General features: G+C 34.6%; 3 protein-coding genes across 4 annotated transcripts; 1 reads left to right on the forward strand and 2 right to left on the reverse strand.

The window, feature by feature from the left end:
* Positions 1 to 1,182, reverse strand: LOC147533209 (uncharacterized). The gene is made up of 2 exons (XM_086650631.1): positions 610 to 1,182; positions 1 to 520 (listed from the first exon to the last, which is right to left on the reverse strand). Exons 1-2 carry the CDS (start codon positions 1,052 to 1,054, stop codon positions 438 to 440), a joined length of 528 nt encoding a protein of 175 aa, XP_086506757.1. The 5' UTR covers positions 1,055 to 1,182; the 3' UTR covers positions 1 to 437.
* Positions 1,183 to 6,015: 4,833 nt separating this feature from the next.
* Positions 6,016 to 11,029, reverse strand: LOC147533210 (dolichol-phosphate mannosyltransferase subunit 1). 2 transcript variants are annotated; one of them, XM_086648586.1, is made up of 10 exons: positions 10,818 to 11,029; positions 9,434 to 9,461; positions 9,150 to 9,280; positions 8,186 to 8,285; positions 8,041 to 8,074; positions 7,895 to 7,971; positions 7,745 to 7,770; positions 7,050 to 7,214; positions 6,847 to 6,961; positions 6,016 to 6,317 (listed from the first exon to the last, which is right to left on the reverse strand). In XM_086648586.1, the coding sequence occupies exons 3-10, from the start codon at positions 9,254 to 9,256 to the stop codon at positions 6,213 to 6,215; spliced, it is 729 nt and encodes a 242-aa protein (XP_086504712.1). In that variant the 5' UTR covers positions 9,257 to 9,280; positions 9,434 to 9,461; positions 10,818 to 11,029; the 3' UTR covers positions 6,016 to 6,212. The 2 variants fall into 2 exon arrangements, with proteins under 2 accessions (XP_086504712.1, XP_086504713.1); XM_086648587.1 differs by lacking the exon at positions 9,434 to 9,461 and having other exon boundaries at positions 10,818 to 10,955.
* A 7,243-nt stretch (positions 11,030 to 18,272) lies between these two features.
* Positions 18,273 to 19,828, forward strand: LOC147533211 (uncharacterized). Its single transcript, XM_086650713.1, has one exon. It carries the CDS (start codon positions 18,438 to 18,440, stop codon positions 19,641 to 19,643), a length of 1,206 nt encoding a protein of 401 aa, XP_086506839.1. The 5' UTR covers positions 18,273 to 18,437; the 3' UTR covers positions 19,644 to 19,828.
* Positions 19,829 to 27,224: the final 7,396 nt, after the last annotated feature.

Genomic DNA, 27,224 nt, shown 5'->3' on the forward strand with positions numbered 1-27,224 from the left:
TAATTAGTAATAGATCACCTTCGGACAATTTTTTTTATTGCAACCCGGTTTTCAAACAGAAGTAGCACCAATGTATATTCGCACATCAATCATGTACATGGGTTACCTTATTACTCTATCGATTTGAACACGAAATTCATTTAAGTCTAGATAGATTTATTAAAAACCCTAAATTAAACTTGTCTTAAATTTGAACTAGTACCCAATTATGTTTCTTTTTAGTCTTTACCCTAACAAGTTAAAAACACAAACAAAGTAAAGAAGACAGTAATATCAGAAGAAAAAAAAAGTCAATCCAAAATCATGGTGATATCTTTATCACCTTTGTAAACCAAAATGTATATGATTATCCATCCTATTTGCTTTCTCTCTTTTCCAGATTCCTCCTCTGTTTTTTTTTTCTTCTTTTTGAAAATTTGGGGATGAAGAAATCAACTTCAAGAAGAAGATTGCCTCACTGAACAAGCTACCACCTGTGCCCATTGCTTCAATCTAGTCTTCACCAATTGAGGATTTTCACCTATACCCATTAATCAAAATGACAAATTTAATAAAAATCTCAACTTTAATTTGAAATTTGATTAAATTTTAGTAGTAATTGAAATGTACCTGGTACGACTATGGATTGAGGGCTTTGAATCGGAGATGATGAATCACATTCTGATGAAGAACATGAGGAAGATGAAGATGAGGGAGTTAGGGTAGTAGGAAGACGAGGAGGTTTAAGAATGGTGGAATTGTATTGATTATTAACAGCAAAGTAAAGTTCTAGGGCAGGGATTGTATCAGAAAGTACTTTACGATCTAAATCAGGTGAATCAAAACCAAACCCTAATTCAAAACAAGCTTTGAGTTCATCAACATCATCATCTGTAACACTTTTGGTTCTTCTTAATGATCTTTTTCTGTTATTACCTTTTCTTCTTAACCAAGCTTCGTCTCTGAAACTATCTGATGACCATGATTTCTGCTTGAAGAGTGGTCTTGGTGGTGGTGGTGGTGGGGGTGCCGGTTCCGGTGGAGATTCCGGTGTGGCTTTTCCTAGGAATGACATGGATTCTCTCTCTCCTACCCAAGTCCACCCAGCAGTAGTCTTTCTCTCTCTCTCTCTCTAGAATTTGGTGGTGGTTTTCTCCGGAGGGAGGGGGGTTTTAAAACTGGGTGCTTGTGAGAAGGAGTGAGGTGTGAGGGTAGTCTTATTAGGTTAAACGATGTGCGGTTGCTGATTAGGAAAGGGTTTTGATGAGTTGGCATTGGACCCAATATTGGTTTGGTCCTTGTCATCATGACCTGTCAATTTCCCTTTCCCAAAAGTTCTTCTGGCTTTCTAATTTTAGAGAGAGAGAGAGAGAGAGAGAGAGGAATACTTTGTGGTTTGAATGGGACATTCCCTAGAGTAAACCACTCACCTTTGATTGCGCGGGGAGTGGACCTCACAATTTAAATTATAGATCGGCCCATGGGTCGAATTTAATGCTTGGCGCTAGGGATCTGGGCCCTGGCCTTTTCTTTGTTAAACCCAATCAAAAGCCTTTTTGGCTTGTGTTACCTTTATGGTTTGGTAGAAGAAAGGGAGATTTGCTGTTTGGACTCCCTTTCCTATAATTGACTTGCTGTTTGGACTCCTTTTTTCTAGTGTTGCAATTTGGACTCTCTTTTTTGAAAAAAAAGTTAAATATAACTTTTTAAGAGAGAAAAGTACTATTTTACCCTCTACTTAACCTAACTCTTGATAACCCACAACTTATGTCCGAATCGACCGGTTCGATTGACCGTCCGAATCCGCCCGAGTAAATAGGTGGTCAATGGACAAAGAATTCTTGAGATTGACCGTCCGAGTCCGCCCGAGTAAATAGGTGGTCACCAACAGTTTATGTCCGAATCGACCGGTTCGATGAAGTTAGAGTCAGGTACCGACCGATCCGGACCGATTCCCACCCCTATTGATGGGTGTGTTAAATACGTACAAAAGATGTATCCCTAACCCTTTTCTTGTTGAAAGTGAAGCTTGAATCTGAGTTGAGTGATATTTTGATCATGATCATATACCTTTTTGTACGTAGTGGTTGGATGATATTCGGTAGAAAAATATGATCAACTTTAGAGATTCCACCATTCTCATATTGTTTCATGACTTATTAGAAGTTAATAGCTTTAGGAGGCCAGAGCCTAAGAGCACATTGTGTCTGACTTCGATGTCTTTTTACCGTTATTCAGTCAATATTTGCCCACGCCCCACAGGCATTGTTGTTGCTACAATAGCACGTTTCCAGTCTTTAGGAAAGATATTCTCAATACTCTAGCGTCTTATAGATAGGCTCATAGGCCAATCATTTAAAACTATTGATCTAACAACAAAAAAAAATTGATTTTTTGAAATAAACATTAACAGAATCGATGGATATCAATTATCAAGTCATAATCAAATTATAAGTTTTTAACCAACTTTGTATTTTTATTCTTTAATTCTTCTTGGAGGTCCGCTGCAAGATGTTATGTAGTACATTTTAAGGTATAATTATGAATACTAATGTAATATCCGCATCAATGTGTTTGTTGCACGAGATCATTCGTTTATGTAGAATCATGAAACGGGCGGGCCCAACTAAGTAGAAAACCGGGTCCGACCTACTCTTCGTTGTAGAGGAGTTGTTTTTATCTTTGTTTTTATCTTTTCGAACATGGGATAATCTCCTGAAGAAAACAGAGTAATTAAGAATGTCGTGTTAATCAGTAATTTTAGAGTATTGGTAAAGCCAGACATAATTATTTTACATGCAGTTACTTGTATTAAATCAAAGGAGTAGGCAAAGCATTATTATCCTAAGTTCACAAGTTGTTAGTTAGGGAATGACAACATTAATTAGTAATCAAGAATCTCACATTGACTATGTTAATATAAATTTATTTTTGAGACATTTTATATGCACTTACATTTCTACTGGTAACACTCACACAGAGTTACTATTCAAATTCACGACTAGGACACATTTTTATTCTCTTATACTCCCACTTTCGGTTATTTGGTGGTAACCGTGGTATACACGCATAGTTTGGTAAACAACATTACTGACGGTATATTCAGTCATTAGTATTTTTCGTACTGAGGAAAAATTGAGAACAATATTTTTTAAGGACATTTGTTAGTTTATCGTTAATAAAACGATTGTATACACAATTTTAACTAAATCAAATAAATGCATCCGACTTTGATAGTTGGCCATCGATATTCACTTCATCGAGAACAATAAATTAATACCTAGGGACTCAATATGAACCAAATCAAAAAGATAACTCAATCTATTTATCTTTTTTGGAGATAATACATCATGAAGAGAGTATAAGGGATTAATACATCATGAAGAGATAATACAAAGATACATCAAGATTCATAAATTGAACGAACACTATAACTACCTGATTTGAGCCCTAAAAGCCACATATATACCATCCTAGGGGGCCTAGAGTCCAACTAATCTACCTCTACTTTATCTATACCTAAGTTCAATAATTCATGAATTTGCACTTCTATTGAATCGAACCTTGGGTCTCCGCGTTACAGAGTGCGTGTCCACTGCACCAAGAGGTGGAGGATAAATTATAACAACGTGTAAACTGTTAATTCATATTTATTTGTCCATTTATTTGCAAATATAATTTTAATTATGGACAAAGGAAAAATAAAAAAAATTCTACATCTGATTGACGACAATTATAACCACAAATTTCAAAAACTAAATCATCTGAATCGAAGAACAACTTCTTCCGTAACTAAGTTTTGGTCGAGATTTCTTTTTATCATTAAACGAATTGTTTGAATTGCTTACAAAAACTATAAATTTGTGGTGTCCATCCATTTCCTTGCACCATGTTACAAGCTCCGCTCGACTTTCAGACACTTCCTTTGTCTCAAAAAGCTTCCAAAGACTTGTGCACAAATTGATCCGTGAGCAAAAAGTCTGAAATAAAAAATAAATTAGTTATAAGTTACAAACTTAAGATAAAATAAGTAAAAAATTCATTTTTTTGAACATTTGTTTTTATCCCGTACAAATACACAAATGTATCACTAATGTATCACTATTGTGTTGATTGTTTGGTGCATGTGTAGATCTGTGTAGAAATAGATTTGATTTGTACGCAATAAAAACCAAAATTCGTGAAGTTCAACAGTAAAATGTATAAGGTTATTTACATTTTGCTTAATGTAATAAGGTAAAGTTATCATGCAAAAATGATTTTTTTGGTGAATCCCAAATAATTTTTTTAGAATTTTGGCTTAATAATGGACTTACTTAGCTATTAGAGCCCATATTTTGGACCTTCCACCAATACTTTCTTAGGAGAAAACAAGAAAAGTGACTATAAAAGAACTATACAAAAAAACCAATAAACATAGCGAAAGAAAACAAAAAAAATAGCATCAAAAAATAGTTTAAAGTAAAATTATTGAAAAATTTGAAAGGAATTATTATCTTTTTGGTAATTTTATCACAATTATTTTCTCGCCATTATGAAGTGAATTTATAGTGATTTTTTCTGCCATGTACATTAAAAGCTTTAGACCAAAGAATGATCGCCTCTAAAAAGGATAGATATGACGCTTTATAATTTCCATTACTAGTACATCGCAGTCAATTTCCAAAAAGAAAAAATCCATTACTCTTCAAGAAAAACAGAGTGAGTCATTTTGTTCGAGATGTTTTTGTAGCACTCCCATTAATTACTCTCCACATACAATGGATAAAGGCACCACCTATATTGTGGATGCTTCTCACTGAGATGGAGAGGAGAATAATGAGATGCAAGACCGTAGAATGTGGGCTTTTGACATATAAAGGGTCAATGAAATTGAGAGAAAATTTTCTCAGTAATTTGAGTCTGGGCCAAAAATCTTCTTCTTAGTCCAGATTTGTCAAATCTAATGTCTCATAAACTGTTACGGCGAAAAATAAGCAAAGCCAGATAACAATAACGGATTTAACCAATCATATAAATACAAGAGATTTACGTGGTTCGGCGCGATAATTTTCACTATGAATGAGGAACAAGATTACAAAGATTTTCTAAGGATTTTTAGTATTTCTAGTTTATTAAAAATCCTAGCACTCGACCACCTTTAACTCTCACCTCAAAACCATCAATCATCATTTCAATTACAACTTCTCCTAACTTCATTATTCAAAAACAACAAATGGTATCAGAGCTCTAGTTATAAGGTTCTAGAATGGCGAAATAGGAGATATGAAAGTTTAATGGAAGCAATTATTCAACATGTGAGAAATCAAGACGCGAGTCGTGTTAGTTCAACAAATTAGCTGAAAACATTGAACGGAAAGGAAGCACGTCTAGGATCATTGACAAAATAAAAGGAAAAATATACGGGAAAAGAGCTCGTGGACAAATTTTGTGGTGCTTTAGTATTGAGGTTTTAGGAAAAGTTGTGACAGACACGACGCCTGGTTCTGAGATCGTTAGAGACAACCGAGCACCAGGACTTATGTTGACCTACAAATACCAAAAATAATCGTACCACTGTTCACTTTGTAGTATATTTCACTAACCTGACAATGTATCCCTTGTTTTTGTGTGATTGTTATTTCAATTGTTGCTTTCAATCATAGTCTTCTACAGCTAGAACTTAACAAACGTCTCATCTTACTCTTCACTATATCTATAATTTTTTAGAAAAATCATCGATCAGAGTAACTAGAACGTTTTTACGTTTCTCGATTGAAAAGATAATGGTAACACGTATGCTTCAAATTCAAATATGCAAATCAAGACATGTATAGAACATTCTAAGGGTAGAAAACGAATTATATACATTTAAGACTACAGCTAAATTTTGTGAACTATTCAATCAAATGGAGAATATATTGAGTTTGCCATCGATATTTTAAGTAGAACAAATTAAATTCTAGGTGATCGAATTACAAGGATGGACTTGCATAGTCTTTTTTTCACCTCAAATTTGAAGGGAAAAATCTATAATAAATCAAACGACACAATAAGTACGAAAAACAATAATTCTATTGGGGAAATTTTTAAACTATGAATTACCGTATTGCTAATAACTTCATGTAAAAAATCTTATTAAGTAAAGGCGAAAACAAAGAAAAGAGAAAATCTAAAAGAGGGGAAAAAACTGAAGAAAAAAAATTGTAAGAGGATCAACAAAATTGAGTAAGAACACCATCTCTAACAACGAATTACGTTGTCAACAATAGATATACAAGACCTTTTAGATATTCAACTATCTCAGATCCTCCGAGTTTTGAACTTCCATATACTCTGTCGACGAATGTTATGGGTACCTATAAGCACAAATTCATAACACCAAGTTCAAATTACATATAATCGAAGATTTACCAAGTTTTGGAAAATTAAGAGAAACAAAATAAAAGTACAGTGTAAAGAATAATTGGAAACTATGAGACACTATACAGCAGTAATAAAAATCAAATGGTCCATTACTACTTACTGTAGTGATTGGACACTCACTCCGGAGGTCCCAGGTTCGATTTTCATTGAAAGTGAAAATCCATGAGTTATAACTTGTAAATCCTGGGGTAAATTTAATAGGCTTTGGCCCCCTCCTAGTGTACCGTTCAAAACAACAAAGAATCAAAAGAGAAGCTTTACGACCAACATTTTTTCTCTACCAACTTATATCATATGTAAGTAAAATTAGATGGAAGAACAAAAACAGCAAAACAATTTCAATTGAAGATAACTCTATTTCAGTAAAGGTTTCTTTCCGTTTTCTAAATTTTTGGTGTCACCAAACACGGAAAAAGTACTAACAGGCACGCAATAGGTGCCCGTAAACTTCAGGGAATATACCTCTTCAATGTGGTACCCTTTTCTCGAAGCTCGAACAATCATCTCCATCTGAAAGACATATCCTTTACTAACACAGGAGTTAATGACATCCTCAAGGACAGATCTCTTGTAGAGCCTTCAAAAACAAACAAGAATCTTACATTCAATTTTAATCCTCATTGATGAAAAAAAAAGGAAGTTGTTATGTTCAAGCAATGGTGTACCTAAAAGATCCAGTTAAGTCTGATACTCCGGGCCAAAGTAGTGTTTGAGCAAGTACATTGGCACCCCTGCTCGTCAGTTTCCGCATCAGATTCCATCCATGTACACCACCACCGTTAACATATCTCGTCCCAGTAACTATGCTTGCACCAGTTTCCACCTGTTTCCTAGTGAGAGAATGAGTTAACACATTTAGTTGAACATATACAGATCCTTAAGCAAGAACTTGCTCACTTTAACTACACTGAAAAACAAATAGGTCTATCGATCAGTAATACACTGAACAAGAGATCATAACTGAACTACGAGAATTAGCCCTCAAAGAAGAACAGAGGAAAACACCTTTTTTTTAAATGAAGAATATGTAACAATCAGTCTGGGCTTCCCTTCCAATTCCATTATTTTATATACAAATATAAGTCTTGAAATATCACGCAGGGAGATACCTTTCTGGCCATATCTCACTTTGGAATTCCCTAAGAAAATACCGTCTTACAAGATAATATTAAAATGACTCTCTTCGCCTTTTAATGTACATTCGAGCAGAAAAATGAAATCTAGGTCGATAGTTGTCTAGGTTAAGTGAAACATCAGCCGTTTATCTGAATTACCAATATCTTATTCTAGATTGTACTACTAAATAACCAAACATCTGAATTTATTACTAAAATTTAGAATCTTTAAAGAAAGTTCTTACCTGATGAAACTTGGCAAGTACTTTGGCTGTCAAACGAGAGAGAGGAAAAGTTAGAGCAAAAAAAGCTTCAAGAGTGAAAAACAAATTAAGAAAATGATCAGCAGCAAGATTCAATTGACTAGAACTGTCAAAAACACAACGAGCACTTACATGATGTGATAGGTCAGCATCCATGATTACGACGAAATCACCAGATGCATGCTTCAGACCGTGAGAGTAAGCAGTTCCTGAAATAGTTTTCAGATCTTACTCTATTTCTGAATTGTTTACATCAAATAGAAAGTATAGATAAATACCTAAACCCATCTTTTTGGGCCTTGCTCTTAATAGCTGGACAACCAAGACAGAGTTATTGGTTAGTTATTACAAGTATAAAAGAAAAGAAAAGACAAAACTTAAAAGCAAGACTATTGAGTTGAATTCAATTCTATGGAAACTTACAATCCGATCTTCCCCATACACTTTTTGCAATTGTTTGACAATATCTTGAGTCCCATCCGGACTTCCATCATCAACGACTATTATTTCAAAATCAATGTCCCTACATAAAGAAGAGGGGACGATGTAAGTAGACTATAATCAACATTACAATATCAGTTTAAAATATGGCTCTCCAGGTTGTTGATGTATTGTTTTACTTATCCAAAATCAATTTATGCTTTTTACTGCGTTGAGTGTTTATACCATGGGGAGAGTGGGAGACTCCCTCCCGTTACAGAAACAAAAAATTTCATGTCATTTTCTTTACACACTTCGACGTGCTTTGCCAGTGCGCAGATAAGACACTCAAAGATACAAAAGTTGTCAAGAACATCTAAACTCAAGACCTTCAAGTTCAGATTTTAAAAGAGTATCTATCTGGACCCAGACCTGAGGTAGATGCTTGATGGCAAATTGCATTGATCTTCTTTTGTGTTTTGTGGTCTACAGTTTACGCATCATGTCCATCTAATGTTTAAACGTCCAGTATGCCCTGGTGCTGGTGCATTTATCAATCTTACACGGAATTTCCTCTAAGTTCTTGTATAGGTAGTTGTATCCTAGTTAGCAAACCTATAACATTTCTTCCTGCTAAACTACGGATCCTATTGAAGTAAACAAACTCTTATAGCAAACATTTTTTGAGTTTCAAAACATTTCTTCCCTGGTTTATAGGGTCTGTATTATGATTAGCCTAGGAACAATTTCCAAATTAGCCCCAGTTCTTTTCCTAAATTCCACACAACACCAGAATAATAAGATACTTGACAATAGTAGTTATTGAAAGAAAAATCAACCAAGCTCCGAGATTACATTTGATCTTTTAAAAAATAAAATCAGAAGATCTCGAATTGAATTGAATTGTTATGAAAAATAAAAATAAAAGAGCAACAGATAGGATTTAGAAAGAATTCAGAGTGCGTACTTGAGATGCTTGAAAACAAGATAGACAATGAGAGCGATATTGAGGCGCTCATTATAAGTGGGGACAATTATACTGTATTTATTTTTCTTCTCCTTGTGTTGCTCCATCTCTTCTGCTGTACTTTAAGACCTCTGCGTGATCAATATAGACAAGAGTCAAAACAAAATCAATTTAACATGAAACAATAAATTTGTACAGATTAGTTAACCATAACTGAAGTGCAACAAAGAATCAAATCTGTAACAAATTTACGTTTAACTCGAGGAATAGTTAAGTATACTTACTATCAGTACCAAAGCATCTATACCAAATCTGTAAAAAAAAACGATAGAAATTATTAAGAAGTACAATGAAGATCTATCTCCTTTCTAAAGAGAGAAAATGCTAGATTCCTAATTCCTAAAGGAAGCACATGCTGAGTTCCTTCAACAAAAGCCATAATCAAGAACAACCCAGAATCTTCGGGTGTGGTAGTTGAAATCGGTGGACCTCTAGGGCCATTCGATGGCCGCTGCTATTTACCAAAGCAGTAAAAGCTCTTGTTGAAGTCAATGTTGATTGTGGTAAGACTTGGTCAGAACGAGTTGACCAAGCATGGTTGAAGGCAATCTCCCTATGCCTTTTACTTTGTGGGTTTATCACCCACTTCTTCTATTTCTCTCAAAACTATCTCAAACCCCCTAGATCTTCCAAAACCAAATCTCTAGACATCATCTTCATCTCACCGGAATCAGCAAGGTGTACAAGTGCATTCTTTGTAAGCCACCGTGAATGAAAAAAGTTCTAATAAAATTAGGGTAACATCAAAATTATCTACGAAATCGATTTTTGGACATGATTCAGACTCCAAATAGTTATATGAACATTCTCTAACACATTGTTACATGTTTGATGAAGTACATTGAGGTTATTTGAAGAAGAAGAAAAAGAATTTGGAACATGAGTTTGAATTCGTCCTGGTTCCACCGATCTCGTTAGCACAATTCGATCGAAACAGACCAAATTTCTTGACCAAAATCGGTTCTTGCTGACCGATTTTAAATCCAGCAAGTTGAATAATCAGAGGAAGTTAAAACCGGTGAGGTCCAGCCGAATTTCTTGGAGAATCGATTTCAACTCCAACAGAATTCAAGATAATCAATTCAAACTCCCAATTCACAGAACGAAATTGCATTTATCGCAACAAATCCCAAAACAGTCAATTCAAACTCAAACCATTACAAACAGAAGTGTTTTCTTCTTCATTTCAACATGCCTTTGTTCTTATCTTCATTGGTGAAGGGTCCTCCTCGGACTTCCCCAATAAATTCCACAACATCAAACAATTTTCTCCTAATTTTTTTAATCAAACAATCACATTGGGTCACAATCATTAGCATGAATCACATTTGGGAAACAAAATTAGACATTTTTAACTAAAATGAAGTCTAGTTACAACAAAAATCCAAATTCAATTGTTGAGGCTCCTATAGATCGTCCCGTGTCGAATTTCCATAGGGGAAATCGACACAAGCCCACTAATTTTTCTTCCTAACCTTTCAACTACAAAACCTTAAATTGAATCAATCAATCAATCAAGGGGATTATAAGAGGTTTCAAGTGAAATAATCGATCAACTTTTTAACTCTTAGGAGTTATGATTAATCAAAAATGGAGAGATTTTCGTACCTGGAAGAGAACTTGAAGAGCGAGTTAAATGCGATCTTTCTCTCTCTCTCTCTAAAACTTTTCTGCAATTTGGCGAGTGGAGCACGAAGCCGACCTAATTGGGAATTTGGGATTTCTATTCCATTAACATCCACCTTCTCAATAAAAATCGGATCGTTAAATTCCTTTTCTCAGATATGATTTAATCCGAGCTGTTAATTTTAGTCAAGATTTTTTTTTTTTTTTTTTTGACAAGGCAAAGTCTATTAACTAGAAAAAGTTACAGAGTAGTCCAATAATAAACAAAAGTTACATAACGGGACTAAACTAAAACAAATTTAACACCAAGGATGAAAACGCCATTCTTTTAAACTGTTGTAGTGAAAGCCGAGGATGCCAGCTCATGGGCTTCTCGATTATTCCGCCGGTTGCAATATACCAAGGTGACCTGGTGTACACTAACCCTTCTTTGTAAATCGCTGATCTCATTAATCAGACGCAAAGGGATTTCACTATCAACCGTGAGGGTGAAATTAATTAACACCTGTGCATATATATTCTCTTGACCCTAAAGCTTCCCCCAAATCTAGTGCAGTTTCTAACCCTATTAATTCGCTGAAAATGGCCGATGGTGGGGTAACTTCTCTAACCTTCGTCCCCAAAATCCTCCCTTTTGAATCTCTAGCAATGGCTGCATGTGAAGCCTTATCATCTCTGTATCCTCCATCAAAATTTATTTTGATGTGTCCTGAAGGAGGTGGACACCAGCTTCCAACCTGCGATGTATTAGAACATCTCCAACCTCAGCCGGCTGAGGCTGAGCCCTAACCGACTGAACCGACCCTTATTTTATGGCTGGCTGACGTCCTCCCAACATGACCGTTGAGGACTCCAACAGTCATGTTGGAGTTGATCTTAGCCGTTGGATAAAATTCTCCAATTTATTTTTTTATAAATTAATTTTATTCTTTCTGTTTTTAAACTTTAATTAGTTTTAATTTTTTTAAAACTTTAACAAAAACTCACACATTAATAATTATAATACATCCCACAAACATAACGGTCCCCGAATAATTTTCCAACCTTAGAAAAAAATATTATTTCGAAAATAGTTCAACCACGTGTTTCATACATACACAAAATCACACACGTTTTTCGCACACCCACAAAAAGTTCACACACGCGTTTCCCACATGTACAAATTTTTGGTCTCAAGAGGGGCTGAGTTTGGAGCTGAATTTTTAAGATTGAGCTGAGGCTGAAAATTTTGGGTGAAAAATGATTTTTTCGGCCTAAGACAAGTTGAGGTTGGAGTTGCTCTTATGTCTCGGGTCAATTCGACTAGTACTGGAACCAAATTGGCTCCTGTAAGACTAACTATTGAAGAACATGATTGGAAGTATCGTTCTTATATTCTGCATACATGAATCAGACATAGTCGGGCTAAAAAATTGATTGGAAATTTTGGGACTAACACAATAATATTCACCAATCACCATTAAAACACAAATGAAAATTTTTAACAATTAGATATTGAAGTATTATATCTTTCCATACAATAATCATACAACTGGGCTCCAGTTTTTTTTTTTTTTTTTACGGTAGTACCCTTGTCGTCTTCGGCTTGAAATAATCCCACCTCCATGTGGACCCATTAATATGCCTAATGCAAAAGGAGACACTTAAAATATTTCAATTTGTAAATAGGTGTGCCGTCGAGCTTAGTGATTCTTGTGGTGCTTTTAGAAAGGCCTTAGTGGTGAACTTGTATCCTACAAGATGGTTATGGGAATTACTTGCAATAAGCCTCTTTACAACCAAAATTTGCAGCTTGCATTTGGAATGGAGTGCCTACAATACTTATGTGCCTCCAAACTGTTATAGGTGCCTTGCAAGTCTAATTTTTACCTACATCTCCATATTGTTGTAAAATTTGCGAGCAAATTGTACCTTTATAATATTGATATTTTGCCAACAACTGGAAGTCCAGTTGGTAAGTGCATACACTCTGCAATGCGGAAGTCTCAGGTTCATCCCATGAAAGTGTAAATTCAAAAATAGAACTTGGGTATAAATAAAGTAGTTTTTGTAGGTTTTAGGTCATTTAATTTCGCCGGAGTTTAGACCAGTAGTATTTCGGCAGTTATCGTGCTTATTACATCGTATCGATGTATCAATGTCATTGTCATGACCTTTTGTAGTCTAATATTTAAAAAAAAAAAAATTTGACACTAGGCAATAGGCATATGAATATTAATTACTATTTCACGACGTAAATCATACCATCTTCAAATTTTGAATAGAAAAGAAGAAATGAAAAAAACTATGCACACAACTCAATTACAACAATTATACTACTCACTTCTTTTATTAATTTTCTCAAAACTACTTGAGAAATATATGAACCACATAAACAGAAATTTTTGTATATTTATTGTACTAATAAAATTACACTTATAGTAGATAACAGTGAAATGACTCTGAAACAAGTCGATTCATTATATCGACCTCACATTTGTCGTTGTCATCCCAAAAAGTAGTAGAAGGATTTTCTTGATGCTTTTGTTATGGTTTCAGTAGTAGAAGGATTTTCTTGATGCTTTTGTTATGGTTTCTTTTAAACACATATCCGTGCACAACACGGGAGTTGTGTTTGGAAGAAAGTTTAGTTTAGCATTCCCACTTTTCACCATCACACGCAGGCATCTCTCTCTTTTGCTCTTCACAGATCAATTCATCTATTTCTTTCTTTCTTTTACCTTTTTATTCTAAACCCCCCAACTTTAATTATACCTCTTTAGACTTTATTAGAGTTTAGTGAGAGTCATCATATATTCTAAAGTTGTGACCACCATTCCACACGAGTGGGTCTAGGGCCTAGCTATCTTTCGCTCTTTTTTTTTTGTTAAAAGGGGGTCTAACTATCTATATTATTTGTTTATTTATTATTATTAGTTGGCCTCTCTATTTTTTCTTCTCAAGTAATCTACCCGTTTATACATGTTATTTAAAAGAAGTCCCACATTTTACAGAGAAATCGGGTTATTGTACAACAACAAAAACAACTCAACTTTATCGTTATAAATCTAAATGGTCTTTTAACTCTTAAAATAGTGATTGTGATAAAAATATTAGGCTTTCGAAGTAAATAATTTGCAAATTCATTGATTTACACTGTGAGAATGACATATTGATCACTTTTGATGGACTAGGAAAAGATAGCTAATCTCTCATCAAAAAAAAAAAAAGGAAAAGATAGCTAATAACCTCACTTTCATACATTGGGTTTGGATATCAAGTTTTCAATCTCTTCCATTTGAAGGCTTCTTCTTCAACTTTTTCTTTAAGAACTTTAGACCTTATCTTAATTAACAGCCTATTAATCAATTTTTAAATTTTACAAGCCTACACATATATAATTGACCAATCATCCCCCTCTTCTCTTTTTCTCTATCTTGCCATTTTCCTCTCATAAAAAACACTTTAATAGGAGGTTATAATTAACAATTCCTTCAATCCTTTGTGTAGATTTTTGAACTTAAACAATCTCTTAAAGATTAAGAAAAGAATAAACCTCGTTTAAAGTTTAATGGCACAAGATAAGCACATGGGGTGATTTCATTTAAGTATACAAGTTTATACGGTAAAGTCAGATAGAAAAGATAAAAAAATTCTAAGTTAGATCTATACAATATAAATATTTATCGTGTCATTTCATCATCATGGTGTCATTGTTTTCACGCATTTTAGTCTCTACTGTTACTGATACTGAATTGTTTTTACTGTCCATGTCAAACTTAATACGAGTAGTTAAAAGATTTTGCTCTTGTTGGAGACTCAACGAACCCTCCCTTGAAACCTTGATTTCTACTACCCATAATAATCTTGGTGGCAGAAGCTCTCCGAAAAAAAACATGGGGCGATTAAAATGGAGGAACTAGGAAGGAAAACGTGATTACTTAATTAATTTCAATATATATGCTGAAAACAAAAGAACTAATTGTACTTTTGGGACAAAATATGAATTATATTTTGTATTATGAGAATGAGAAGAATAATAACTAAGTTTTTTTTTTTTTGAAGAATAATAACTTACTAATAATTAGTTCATCTTACTAATTAAGGTTATTATCAATTTGATCATAAATAGCTAGAGCCAAGAAACATCTTGAGTTGGACGCATTAAATTATTAAGACTTTAGGTTCTACATCTGATCAATAATCTAATTTATTTTTTTAAACAATCAATAATCTAATTATAAATTAATTTTAGTATCTTGAAGTTTCTTTTTTTTATAATATTTAGTGAAATTTGTAATGTAGTTTGTAATTGCTACCTAACTTATTTATTTTGAAACTTACTTTACACAATGAAGTATACATAATTGTTAGGGAAGTAATTTCATTAATAGGAAACTTCTTGTCTTTGATGTGCCTTGACAGAAATTCAAAATTGTGACATATCAATGCCACTCATTATAGAAAATATGAAAGTCATTCTTTACTCATTATAGGAATATTAGCACAAAATATATAAATAAAATAAACACTTTAGGTTTTTTAATTTTTCAACATAGTACGAGTACTTTGTCCAACGTTCTACAACATATAACCACAAAAAATGTTGATATCAAACTTATTACGACAAAATGACTATTTTTGCTAGATTCGGTTAGGGTCACCTATCACCTATGCTTCCCCTTTACGCACCTGTTCGAAAACTTGATTTTCCAGGACAAAATAAATCAATGTGGGGTATTAAGCTTAACAAGGACAATTCCATGTAAATGATTCAATATTATAACAAAATCTAGATTGAGTTAGACTGTTGAGGGGTTAGTGTCTTTATATTGAAACATAGTAGTCTTTGAATTAGACAATTGAGTTTTCAAACCGTCCATTTGGAGTTTATGAAGAAGTCCAAAATTGTTTGAAAATCATTAAACCAAGGAACTTTGATGTGAAGGTTTGTGGACTAGTTTGTTAGATATTTTTGTAGATCCCAATTTTTAAGTGCTCTAGGGAATTCTGATATGTCATGTAAATCAGTAAATGACTATGCTGGCCCCCAAGGTATAATCACGTCTAGTAAAGTCATCGATCATTCTTGCTCATCACCTAGGGAGCGAGAGAGAGGGTGCGAGAGGTGCGGTCACAACAAATCCCTCTTCCAAGATCGACTCAACCCAAACATATATTTGGTCAGTCTTTTCTACTGTTAGGTTGTCAAACACAACAATTTTATTAATTTCTTTGTGTTCGTGATGTTAGAAGTTCAATTCGTCCTGGAAAATCTTATTTAGTGAACGCATTATACATTCGGGACAATTACACTATGAGTGGTATCATAGTTTGCAATGTAAGTGATGATAGGTTATCCTACTCATGTTTAAAACAAAAGCTTCTAATTTTATACCTCCTTAGCCCTATGTTTTGCCTTGGAACCCCAATACGGGTTGTAGTAGAAGAAATCAGTGTGATAGCCAATATGTGGACAACCAAAATTCTTATGTGGACACAGATTACAGGATAGTTAATATTTTTATTTTCAAATATTTTGCTAACAAACAGATTCTATATGGTTGTATTGTTGTTACAAGTGGCTTGTGATATTGGGCATGACCCACTCAAATTGAAATCCGACCCAAATAATTTCAAGTGCATGAGTCCGGATTAAAATGAGACAACTAGCGCGAGCAAGGTCTGGTTAGGGAAGACAAAAGCTGGTTTCAGAAAAAGGAAGAAAGATGCGGCCGGACTTTCACCTGCTGCTGCTACACATGTGGATGGGTGGATCCACCTCTGTACTATGTTACCCACCTACTATTCTTGACCTTATTTATACCTTTTTTTCTCTCCATTTACACCTTATTTCCCCAAATTAAACCATCTTTGCATTTCCAGAGGAAGTTTGAACTCTGATTTTTACTATGGACTGCCAGAGATGTACATGTTTGATGTTTCCACTCAATTGAATTGGGTTTTACAACTGTCCTATTTTTGGACATGTAACTTATTTTTTCATTTAATTAATATTATTAAACAGAAGGACAAATTATTTGTTAGGTTATGGAGTAGTCTACCAAGTATTTCAAGCGGTCTCTCATCAAAAAAAAAAAAGTATTTCAAGCGGAATTTCAGACATTTAGGGATGCTTGTGCAAGTCCCTCAAAAATTCCTAGAGAAATCTCAAGAGAAGCTCCCAAAGATTGCATATATTAAAGCCTACACGACACCTCTTCGTATAGGAAGGCCCGATCAGCTCATTGTGGGAATCGGTATGTCTAGAAGTTGGCTAGACCAACCTTACTTAGGTCAGTTGGGGTCGGCTTGTGTTCTTGGGTCGACCCCTTGTCCAGGCCCTCAGCCAAGTCCCTACATGGGTCTGGTTGGATCTGGGTCTAACACATGTGAAGCCCCCCACATGTCTGGACTCTGGATTCTACCACACTTAGTGGAATTTGTCTCTTTTTGACATATCTCCTTTTTATCCATTCCTTTAGTTGAAACTCTCTGGATCGTGATCCATACTCTTAAAGTGTAATCTGTTGTGGGATCCAGTCGCTTTTAACCGCGAGTCAATCAATTTGCCTCAACAATAGTAGTTGGTTTCTATCTAAACAATTGATCCCTAAAGCGACTGAATTTGATGATCTTCATCGACGAATCATTTTTCGACTAGTTGATCATATAATCATCTTGACCACAAACATCTTCATTATTCAATTAAAAAGTAATCTTATCCCTATATCTTATCCAGCATATGAATGACACCGTTAGTTTACATCGATTTCAAGTCAGTAAGATTACTGGTAAATAGTTAAATGAAATACGTGACCTGAGTAATATCGTATTCTTAAATAAGATTGTCGATAAATACTTTTTTTTTTTTTTTGTTGAGATTGTCGATAAATACTTTAAAAAATATATATTCCCTTTCAACAAAAAAAGAAGATGTAATACCATTATACTAAATATTAACCCAATAAAGTCACATACAAACACTTAGATTTATACCCATAACTTTATAGATTTATACCCATAATCAGACAGTGAATCCAACCATCTTTGTTTACAAATACAAAATAAGTCACTTTTTTCCCCAACTTATAAACCCTAACTCATCTCTATTAGTATGATTCTAAAATTAACATAAGATTATACTCCATTTAAATCAAACGGCTAATATCCATTGAAGAGGAATATTTTATGTTTAATCCCAACGGTAAGAAAGGTCACGGATTCCAGAAACCGACCATCATCTTGATCCACACTATAAGGGTACTTTTGGTATGTTGTTAATTGTTAAAAAAAATCCTTCAAACCCAAACACCCCAAAACCCTATGAACCGAGTGAACCAAACATGTATAGAAACCTCTCTCAACGAAGCAAAGATCCCACCCCACAACCTTTTTTATGGGTCCCACACATAAAGACACCTATAAAACTCCCACTATTTCCTTCTCAACCCCCAATCTCTCTCTCTCTCTCTCTACTTTCTCTCTCTAAAAGAAAAACTCTGGACACAACCTTTCTCATTCTCACTCTTCCTCTGTTTCAGCTTCCACCCCCAAATACACACACAAAAAAGAAGTCAGTTTCACGGCGCCTCCACAACGTGTTGTCAGATTCCGACAAGTATGGTCGACGTTGATCGAAGAATGACCGGACTAAGTCCAGCCCACGTTGCTGGTCTTCGTCGTCTTTCAGCTAGAGCAGCTGCACCTCCGGCAACAAAATCAGCAACCATGCCAATTCGTAATGGTCTTCTCTCTTTCTCACCGTTAGCTGATAAAGTCATCACTCATCTTCGTAAATGTGATATAGAAGTTCTTGATGGTCTTTCTGATTCAGAGTTTGCTCGTACTGAAGCAGAGTTTGGATTCGTTTTTCCTCCTGATTTAAGAGCTGTTTTATCAGCTGGTCTTCCAATCGGACCTGGTTTCCCTGACTGGCGTGCCGGATCAGGTGCTAGATTTCAACTCCGAGCTTCACTTGATATACCCATAGCTGCAATTTCATTCCAGATTGCTCGTAACGCTTTCTGGCCTAAATCTTGGGGATCAAAACCTTCTGACCCTGAAAAAGCTTTAAGATTTGCTAGAAATGCACTTAAAAAAGCTCCCCTTTTGATTCCTTTATACAATCACTGTTATATCCCTTGTAATCCTTCTTTAGGTGGTAACCCAATTTTCTTCCTTGATGAGAATCAAATTTTTTGTTGTGGATCTGATCTATCTGATTTCTTTGAAAGGGAATTAGTTGTTAGATGTGATAATAACCCTCCTTGTTTACTTACTAAAAAATCAACAAGATCATCTTCAACTTTCTCAAGAAGAAGTTTAGATTCAGGAATTAAAACACCCAGATGGGTTGAATTCTGGAGTGATGCCGCCATTGATAGAAGAAGAAGAAATTCATCTTCTTCTTCATCTTCATCTTCACCTGAGAGATTTTTCGAGATTACTCGTCATCAAGCTCCGAAATGGGTCGATGGGTATTTGAAACGGGTCGGGTCGGTATTGAGAGAAGGTGGATGGGAAGAATCTGAAGTGGCGGAGATGACTGTTGATGTTTCTCCATCTGGTTTTTTTGAAGGGGAAGCGGTTTTGTTAGACCAGCAAGCGGTTTTAGATACTCTTTTATTGAAAGCGGACCGATTTGCTGAGTCACTCAGGAAATCGGGTTGGAGTTCAGAAGAAGTTACGGAAGCTTTAGGTTTTGATTTTCGTCCGGAAAAGGAAAAGAAGCCGGTGAAAAAATTGTCACCGGAATTGATTGAGAAAATCGGTAAACTGGCTGAGTCGGTTACCCGGTCACAAAAACCCGGTTCTTTTTCTTCTTGATTTGGTGGAAAAGAACCGGAACAGATATTGCATTCATCTTTTTTTATTTATTAGAACCATGTTTGGTTTGTTCCAGTTTTAGTTTTCACAACTAAAAATAGAACAAAAAAACATGGATGGAAAAAACATTACAAGTTTAACAGTTGTAAAGAAACCATATAAATTATATATTATTATTAAAGCTATATTCTTTCTTATTAAATCGAAATTATTTCTTCCTCCTTTATTGAAGTTCTTATTGTTTTAAAAGTAGTTTAATAGAAAATTAAGTGTATTTATATGCTTGTAGACAACTAACGACATTATTTATACTTTTAATAATCTAATTTCAGTAAATCGTAGATTCTATCTTCGTAGAATTTCTGAAATTAAAATAGTACTTTTAACACAATAAAACGAACTTCCTTTTCAAAATCTTCTATAACTGAAAATGAAATAACCTCACGTTGGTGGCGAGACGGAATGTGGTACTCCTCTTAAGAGGTTAAGCACCCTTCTCTAGTGAGGTCTTTTAAAATCGTGAAGTCCAGGTGTGTCAAAGCGGACAATATCACTAGCAACCTAGAAGGCTGGTCTGCACCATCTTATAACAAGTTATCAGCACGATTTGCTCTACCGTGTTGTGGTATTGGGAGGGTGTGTAGTGACAACAATCTCACAGTGGTGGTGAGACTGAGTGTGCTGCTCCTCGTAAGAAGTTAAGCACCTTTCTGTAGTTAGACCTTTTAAAATCGTGAAGTTAAATGCGTCAAAACGGACAGTATCACTAGCAGTCAAGAAGACTGGCCCGCAGCATAACAATAACTAGTGAATTTGAATTTTGAACACTAGAAAAGATAGAAAAAAGATATGGGAGTAATATAAATTTGAAAATAAATAAATTCGAAAAAGAATGAAATGAATTTGGTTTTGGAATATAACTGTACCAAGCTGTGAAAGCTTATTAATGTGTAGGGTGGAGGAGGGAGGGAGGACGGCCCACAGTAAAAAGTGAGATATGGTAGTTAAAAGGCGATTCTCGTCCAGTAGATAAAGAGATATGAAAATGATGATATCTATCGTAATTGGATCCGGTTGTATTTTAAATTGGATAAAACGCGGAGCATCCGAGTGTCTTTATCTTGCTTGTTCTTTTTCCGAACATCAAGATGATGATTATGGTGTTTCTAAGAGAGCGCGTGTGATTTTATTGGGAATTGAGGAAGATAGAGAGAGAGAGATAGCTTTAGAGAGAGAAAGAGACGGACCACACACACACCTGACATGGAGAAGTTAGTTTTCCCATTGGGCTGGCTTTTTCAAAGACAAAACAAGGATGCGTTTTTCAAAAGCTACAATTTAGTTCTCAACAAAAATAAAAAAAAAGCTACAATTTAGAGTTAACTTTAGACATAGAGTGTGGAATTGAACGGGCGAGGTAGCCACAAGTTGTACTTTATTATCACCTAAAGGGGGTGGTGGATTGAGGCATTCCCACACACTTCACGATTGTGAAATATTTAGGACATTCAAATCCAGACATATAAGAATCCTGAATGTTCGACGCATTCAAATTTAGACATTTGAAAGTTCTGAAATGTCCGAGACATTCAAATTTAGACATTTAGAAATCCCCGAGTGTTTGTGGCATTCAATTATAGACAAAATGTCCGCGGACTTTTGTAAACTTCATAGTTTGATGAATTTTGTAAAGGATTTGAAACAAATTTAGAACCCAAAATGTCTTTACAAAAGACAAGAAACATTTGGAGTTCATCATGTGATTAAACAACATAATAATATTAAAATAATAAATGACCACCAAATATCCATTGATGTCCACAAATATTAACAGATGTCTACGAAAGTCAAAAAATATATTTTTAAAATTTTCATACAAATATATTATTTCATGTGATTAAACAATAATAATAATATTAAAGTAATAAATGTCTATCATATGTCCATCAATGTCCACAAATATTCACAGATGTCTAAGAAAGTCGAAAAATATATTTTTGAAATATTCATACAAATATATTATTTAATGTGATTAAACAATAATAATAATATTAAAATAACAAATGTCCATCAATGTCCACAAATATTCACAGATGTTTATGGAAGTCGAAAAAATATATTTTGAAATGTTAGTACAAATATATTATTTCACGTAATTAAACAATTTAGTACAAATATATTATTTCACGTAATTAAACAATAATATAATATAGAAATAATAAATATCCACCAAATGTCCATCTATGTCTGCAGATATTCACAAATGTCTACGAAAGTCGAAAAATGTATTTCTGATTAGTACAAATATAATATGCATTATACATTTTGTCAATAGATTCAAGATCTTGAAATGTCCCTAGGACATTTTGTTTATGGATCAATGTCTTGATAATGTCTTGAAATGTCTATAAAGACATTTTGTTTACAAACTCAATGTCTTGAAAATGTCTATGAAGACATTTTATCTATAATAAATCACCCGAAATGTCTTGAAATATCTACATGACATTTTGTCTATAATGTCTTTGAAAGATCTTGAAATGTCCCCATGACATTTTGTTTATGGATCAATGTCTTGAAATGTCTATAAAGACATTTTGTTTACAAACTCAATGTCTTGAAAATGTCTATGAAGACATTTTGTCTATAATAAATCACCCGAAATGTCTTGAAATATGTACATGACATTTTGTCTATAAATGTATTTGAAAGTCCCAAACCCCCCCCCCCCCCCCCCCCCCCCCCCCCCCCCCCCCAAGTGGTTCTTTTTGAGGTTTAAAGATGGACTAAATTTGACTAACATTACCATAAAAAAAAAGTTTGCATACTCACAAGCTCTCTCCAATTACCACCATATTTCTTCTTCTCCCTCCCTCAGTCCCTCTTCTCACAGTCTCAGTGAAGAGAGAAGAATTTCTTTCGTGAGAACTCTTCTTCGTCTTAGACAAATGGGAAGAGTCTCAGGTGAACCCGTGTAACTCTCGAGGTTTTTCTTCCGAATACTTATAAGAATTCATAAAGAGTCCAATCATTTATGCATTTATAAGTATTAATGTTTTTTTGTTTTTTCTAGACATTGATGATTTATTTACTTATGAATTTTCGTGTCTCGTTGTTTTTCTCAGATCTATCGAATATACATCACTGGAAGTACTTAAGTCTAAGTTTTTCTTTTCTCTTCCTGTAACAAAAATGAAAGAATAAATTTGAAGATTTAAAAAAGAAATTGTTAGATTGTAATTCTTCTTCTTTGAAGAAAGGTAATGATGCAGTAGTCCAATGTCCTAACCCCACCCAAGGTTTAGCAAGTCCTATCTTCGCGGCGGGGCTGACTAAGATTTAAGGTTAAACCACCATTCTTGTGCGACATTATTATTTTAACCCAAACATGGTAGGTCTGGATTGAAGCCAGGGTCGACCGGACCGGGCAGGATAAGCAAGCCGTTCATTATAGGATAGAAGTTTCACTTCACTATTATTGGGTACCCACCTTTGACAATTCCATATTTTTTGTGTCTAACTAACATTGAAATCTCTCCCACAATAAAATGAGGCAATGCGATTCATATCCACTTGTCCTTATTCGTCTTTATTTTTGTTTAATGGTACCGTACCGTGTCGTGGGACCGTAAAGAAGCATAAACAAATCGAATCGTACGTTGAGTTTGGACCCTACAGATAGATAATCAGACGGCCCATGCTGATCCATAAATCAGTCCAGATTCTACGTTAACAACATGAGGAGATTAAATAATAGTACTAAAAGATCCAACGACTAGAATGAGCCAAAAAGAAAATAATAGTACTAAAAGATCCAACGACTAGAATGAGCCAAAAAGAACAGCTAGGATGATTCTGTTGGATGGGTAGCAACTGGGCATAATTCTGTTGTAACTGACAATTCTTGGTATTAGTATATCATTGAAAGGATTCATCATCACCCAATCACCTACAACAACTGTATGTAATGGGGTATGTATATGTGCCCATGGATATGTTAGACAAACATCCCATTTGAGAGGTCTCTTGTGTTGAGTGACACAACTATTCTTTTTCAAATTCAAAGTTTCTTGCAAGAGAATTTTGTATCTACATATATACACACACCCGGACGGTAGGTTTTGTTGTCGTGATTACTGTAACTATTGATTCATGTCGAGTAGTATAAAATGTGTATTTGGCTAACTAGTTTAGTATTCTGAGACGACATTTAATGAATAAACTCGTATATTGATTGATCGACCCAAACTCTTTTTACTTATGGACAGGTAAGTTGCTATTGTTGGTACACTCTTTTGATAAGGTATATAATTATCAGGTATTGAACTTTATTCTTCTCATACAAAAAACCAGAATAAAAAGGGATGGAAAGATATAGAAAAGACAATCTTATTGCACTCTTACACAAATATTTAGTTGGGCAAGGTCCAGTCCGATGAGTTATACTACTTATCCGTTTAAACTTAATTTACATGCATGATTCATCTGACTGATTTGATTAAGGTGAATTTCGAAATATCTATCTTTTTTATGTCTATCTCTCATACGTCTAACTCGTCTGAATGATTTATTTTGACTAACTTTGAATTTACTTGAGATATAAAATAAACTAGAGTTAAAAATTCATTATTTGAAGTGGGGTTTTTTCCAAATGGTCTCCTACTTTATGACTAGTTTGTCGCGTAGTCCCCTACTTTATCGAAAGTATCCAGATGACCCCATTTTAACTATTATCGTCACATGTCCGTTAAATTCTTTTTCTTTCTCCAAAACTATCCGTTCGTGTTGTCCTTTCTCTCTCATTCATCTCATCACCTCTCTCTGTTACGTCATCTCTGTCCTTTACCTCATCATCTTCTCTAATAAGGTCACCGACCGACCGGATGTGTTCGTGTAACAACACTTAACCCTCTCCTCTTTTAATGGCATGTAATGGCGCAGAGTTGGAAAAATTATGCCAAATTCAATTTGGTCCTTGGGAAATGGCATGATTCATGCGCACTCTCTCTCGTTTCTTATCCGAATAGTTGAACTGAATCAACGACTCAGATCTAAACACCCAAAATAAACCCCAAAACCGTAATATATTGAACTCTTTTCCCTCTCTAATTTAACACTCAAATCGAGTTTTTTGTCCTAAAAAAATCATCGTTATTTTCCATCTATAAGTGATTTTGTAATATATCAATATCGAAGCCAAAATTGAGCTATTTTGTTTGATTGAAGTACGAACCTCAGGTTCTTTTTCACCATTGAATGATTTTAAGGAAAGTAACTACTCTTTGGGCATTGCAAAAAGTTCATAATCGATCTTGTTCTCTCTCAAGCTTCGTACACGAAGACAAGTTAATCTTATTAAATTAAGGAATTAACTCTAGCTGTCAATGTAGATGTTTTGCTAAAATGTGAAAATTGAATAAACATGTAAGGGCCTTTATTAGGGTTGAAACTGAAAAAATGTTAGGATTGGTATCTTTATTTTCTACACAAAGTAGATTTCAACTTCAAATCAGTACCTTCTTCAACAAAACACTTTCAATTATAGATCTTATAAATATTCAAAACAAATCAACACAAAATGAATTAGGAAAGATTTTTTTTTCCTAGAAGAAGCTCTAAGTTCGAGAGGTACAAAAATTTTTTATTTTGTTGCAAGGAGAGGTACAAAGATTTTTCATTTTGTGTCAAGGAGAGGTACAAAGATTTGATCGAAGAGAACCAATTCATTTTGGGCGCTATGATTTGGACCGTCATTTTGTTCTTGATCCTGATTAAAATATAAGAGGGACTAACAATGAAAAATGTTATTTTCCAAGACCAAAATTTAAACTTCCCAAAATGATAGGGTTTGTGCCAATAGAGAATTTCAACCAAGTATGTAAAAGTCACATTCTTTCTATCTTTCTTTGGAGCATTTATGATATTGAAATGACTAGAGAGTTGTGGAGAAGAATCAAAATTAAATTTCAAACTACTTAAAATGCTCTAACGGTTACCACCACCCACCACCCACCACCTTCAATAGATAGTCGCCGCCTTAAATGAATTATAAACGGAGCTCTCTCACTAGAATTTAATTCTTTCTCTCGCTTTCTCTTTGTCTTCCTCTCTCTCTCTAAAATGAAAGCTTAATGTGAAGTAGCACCGGCAGTCACGCCTCATCACGTGTCGGAGGTCTGCCACTGTTAAAACCTTATCCCACATGTGGGGTTGGGGATATCACGGTATCACCGTCCCTCCACCCACCTCTCTCTCCGGCAACTTAAATAGCCGTTTAAATTTTGGCACGTGCAACTGCTACCCTTTTGTCCTTATTCACCGGATCCCCACTCATCTCGATTCGTCCTTTATTCATAAAATAAAGCAAATCTCAACTCAATTTATACCTCCCTTTACTTTATCCCTTGTTTAATTTGAGATTATTAAAGAAGGTCAATCAAGTTTATATCCATGGGTTAGAGGTAATCTCATTGTTAATTAGTCTTCTTGATAAAAGTCAACGAAAGATTAGTTACCAGTTGACTTTGACCCACATTCTTTGGGGGTAACTTTCTTGTTACGATGGCAACAACATTTGGCTTTCTTCAGTTTTCCTCCTTCCTTTTTTGTCTTTCAAAATTCTCTCAAATTTTGCTTTTATTGTTAGAACGGTAATAGTTATTTTTCCCTTCCAAAACTATATGTACACACAAATAAAATTTTGTAGATTTGTAAAAGGCTATAAATTTCCACAACCAAAATGTAGTCTCTAGTAGAGATATAGATGTTATCAACAACAATCTAGGCTTCACTTGTTCTACATTTGTCTTATCAACAATTTTTTCCTTCGTTACAAATATCACAAAATAAGTAAAACTAGTCAATTTGGATTTTTTTACATTGTACACCAAAGCAAACTCTTTCTTTTATTTTGATGAAACCAGAACTTTCAATCATATGTAGGAATTAAATCCAATACATTACATAGTTTGAAGACTTTTGACTCCTTTGAATACTACATGGATTTACTATCGTAAATTACAACACGAAGCTTACAATAGTAAAGACAACATGAAAGTAAAGGAGTACAATACTGCAAAAACAAAACAAAAAGACCCTAAAGGCCACAAAATAAAAAGATCCTAAAGATCACAAATGAGAGGACCCTAAACGTCGTGAACTGTATTATACTTAATTATATGTAATCAGGATGAACCAAATAGAGACGAATTACGGTTTCATCAAGAACACCACCAAATTTCTCGGAGAAGAAATTATGGATGCCACCGTAGACATTTCGTTGTACGTAGTACTAAGAATCAATTTCATTACTAATTGCAGTAATGAAAGGGGGCACACTTAGGCCAACATAACATACATGAATATACATAGATAGGAGTTAGGCCAATGATGTGAAAGGATGAAGTAAGAAAAGCATGTAGATGATACCTGTTAGAACCGGTATCTAGCTCAAAAGCAGCTGAACCGGTATTTCCTAAATTTGAGGGACCTAGAGTTATCAAAAACTCGAGCAAGATGTCTCGTTGGATTCGTGAATTTAGACCTAAATTTTGTCCAAATCCGATTTCGTATGAATGATTT

This window comes from Eschscholzia californica, unplaced genomic scaffold (genome assembly GCF_041429995.1).
Source record: "Eschscholzia californica isolate CP2 unplaced genomic scaffold, dmEscCali1.0.p SCAF_6, whole genome shotgun sequence".
Taxonomy (NCBI): domain Eukaryota; kingdom Viridiplantae; phylum Streptophyta; class Magnoliopsida; order Ranunculales; family Papaveraceae; genus Eschscholzia; species Eschscholzia californica.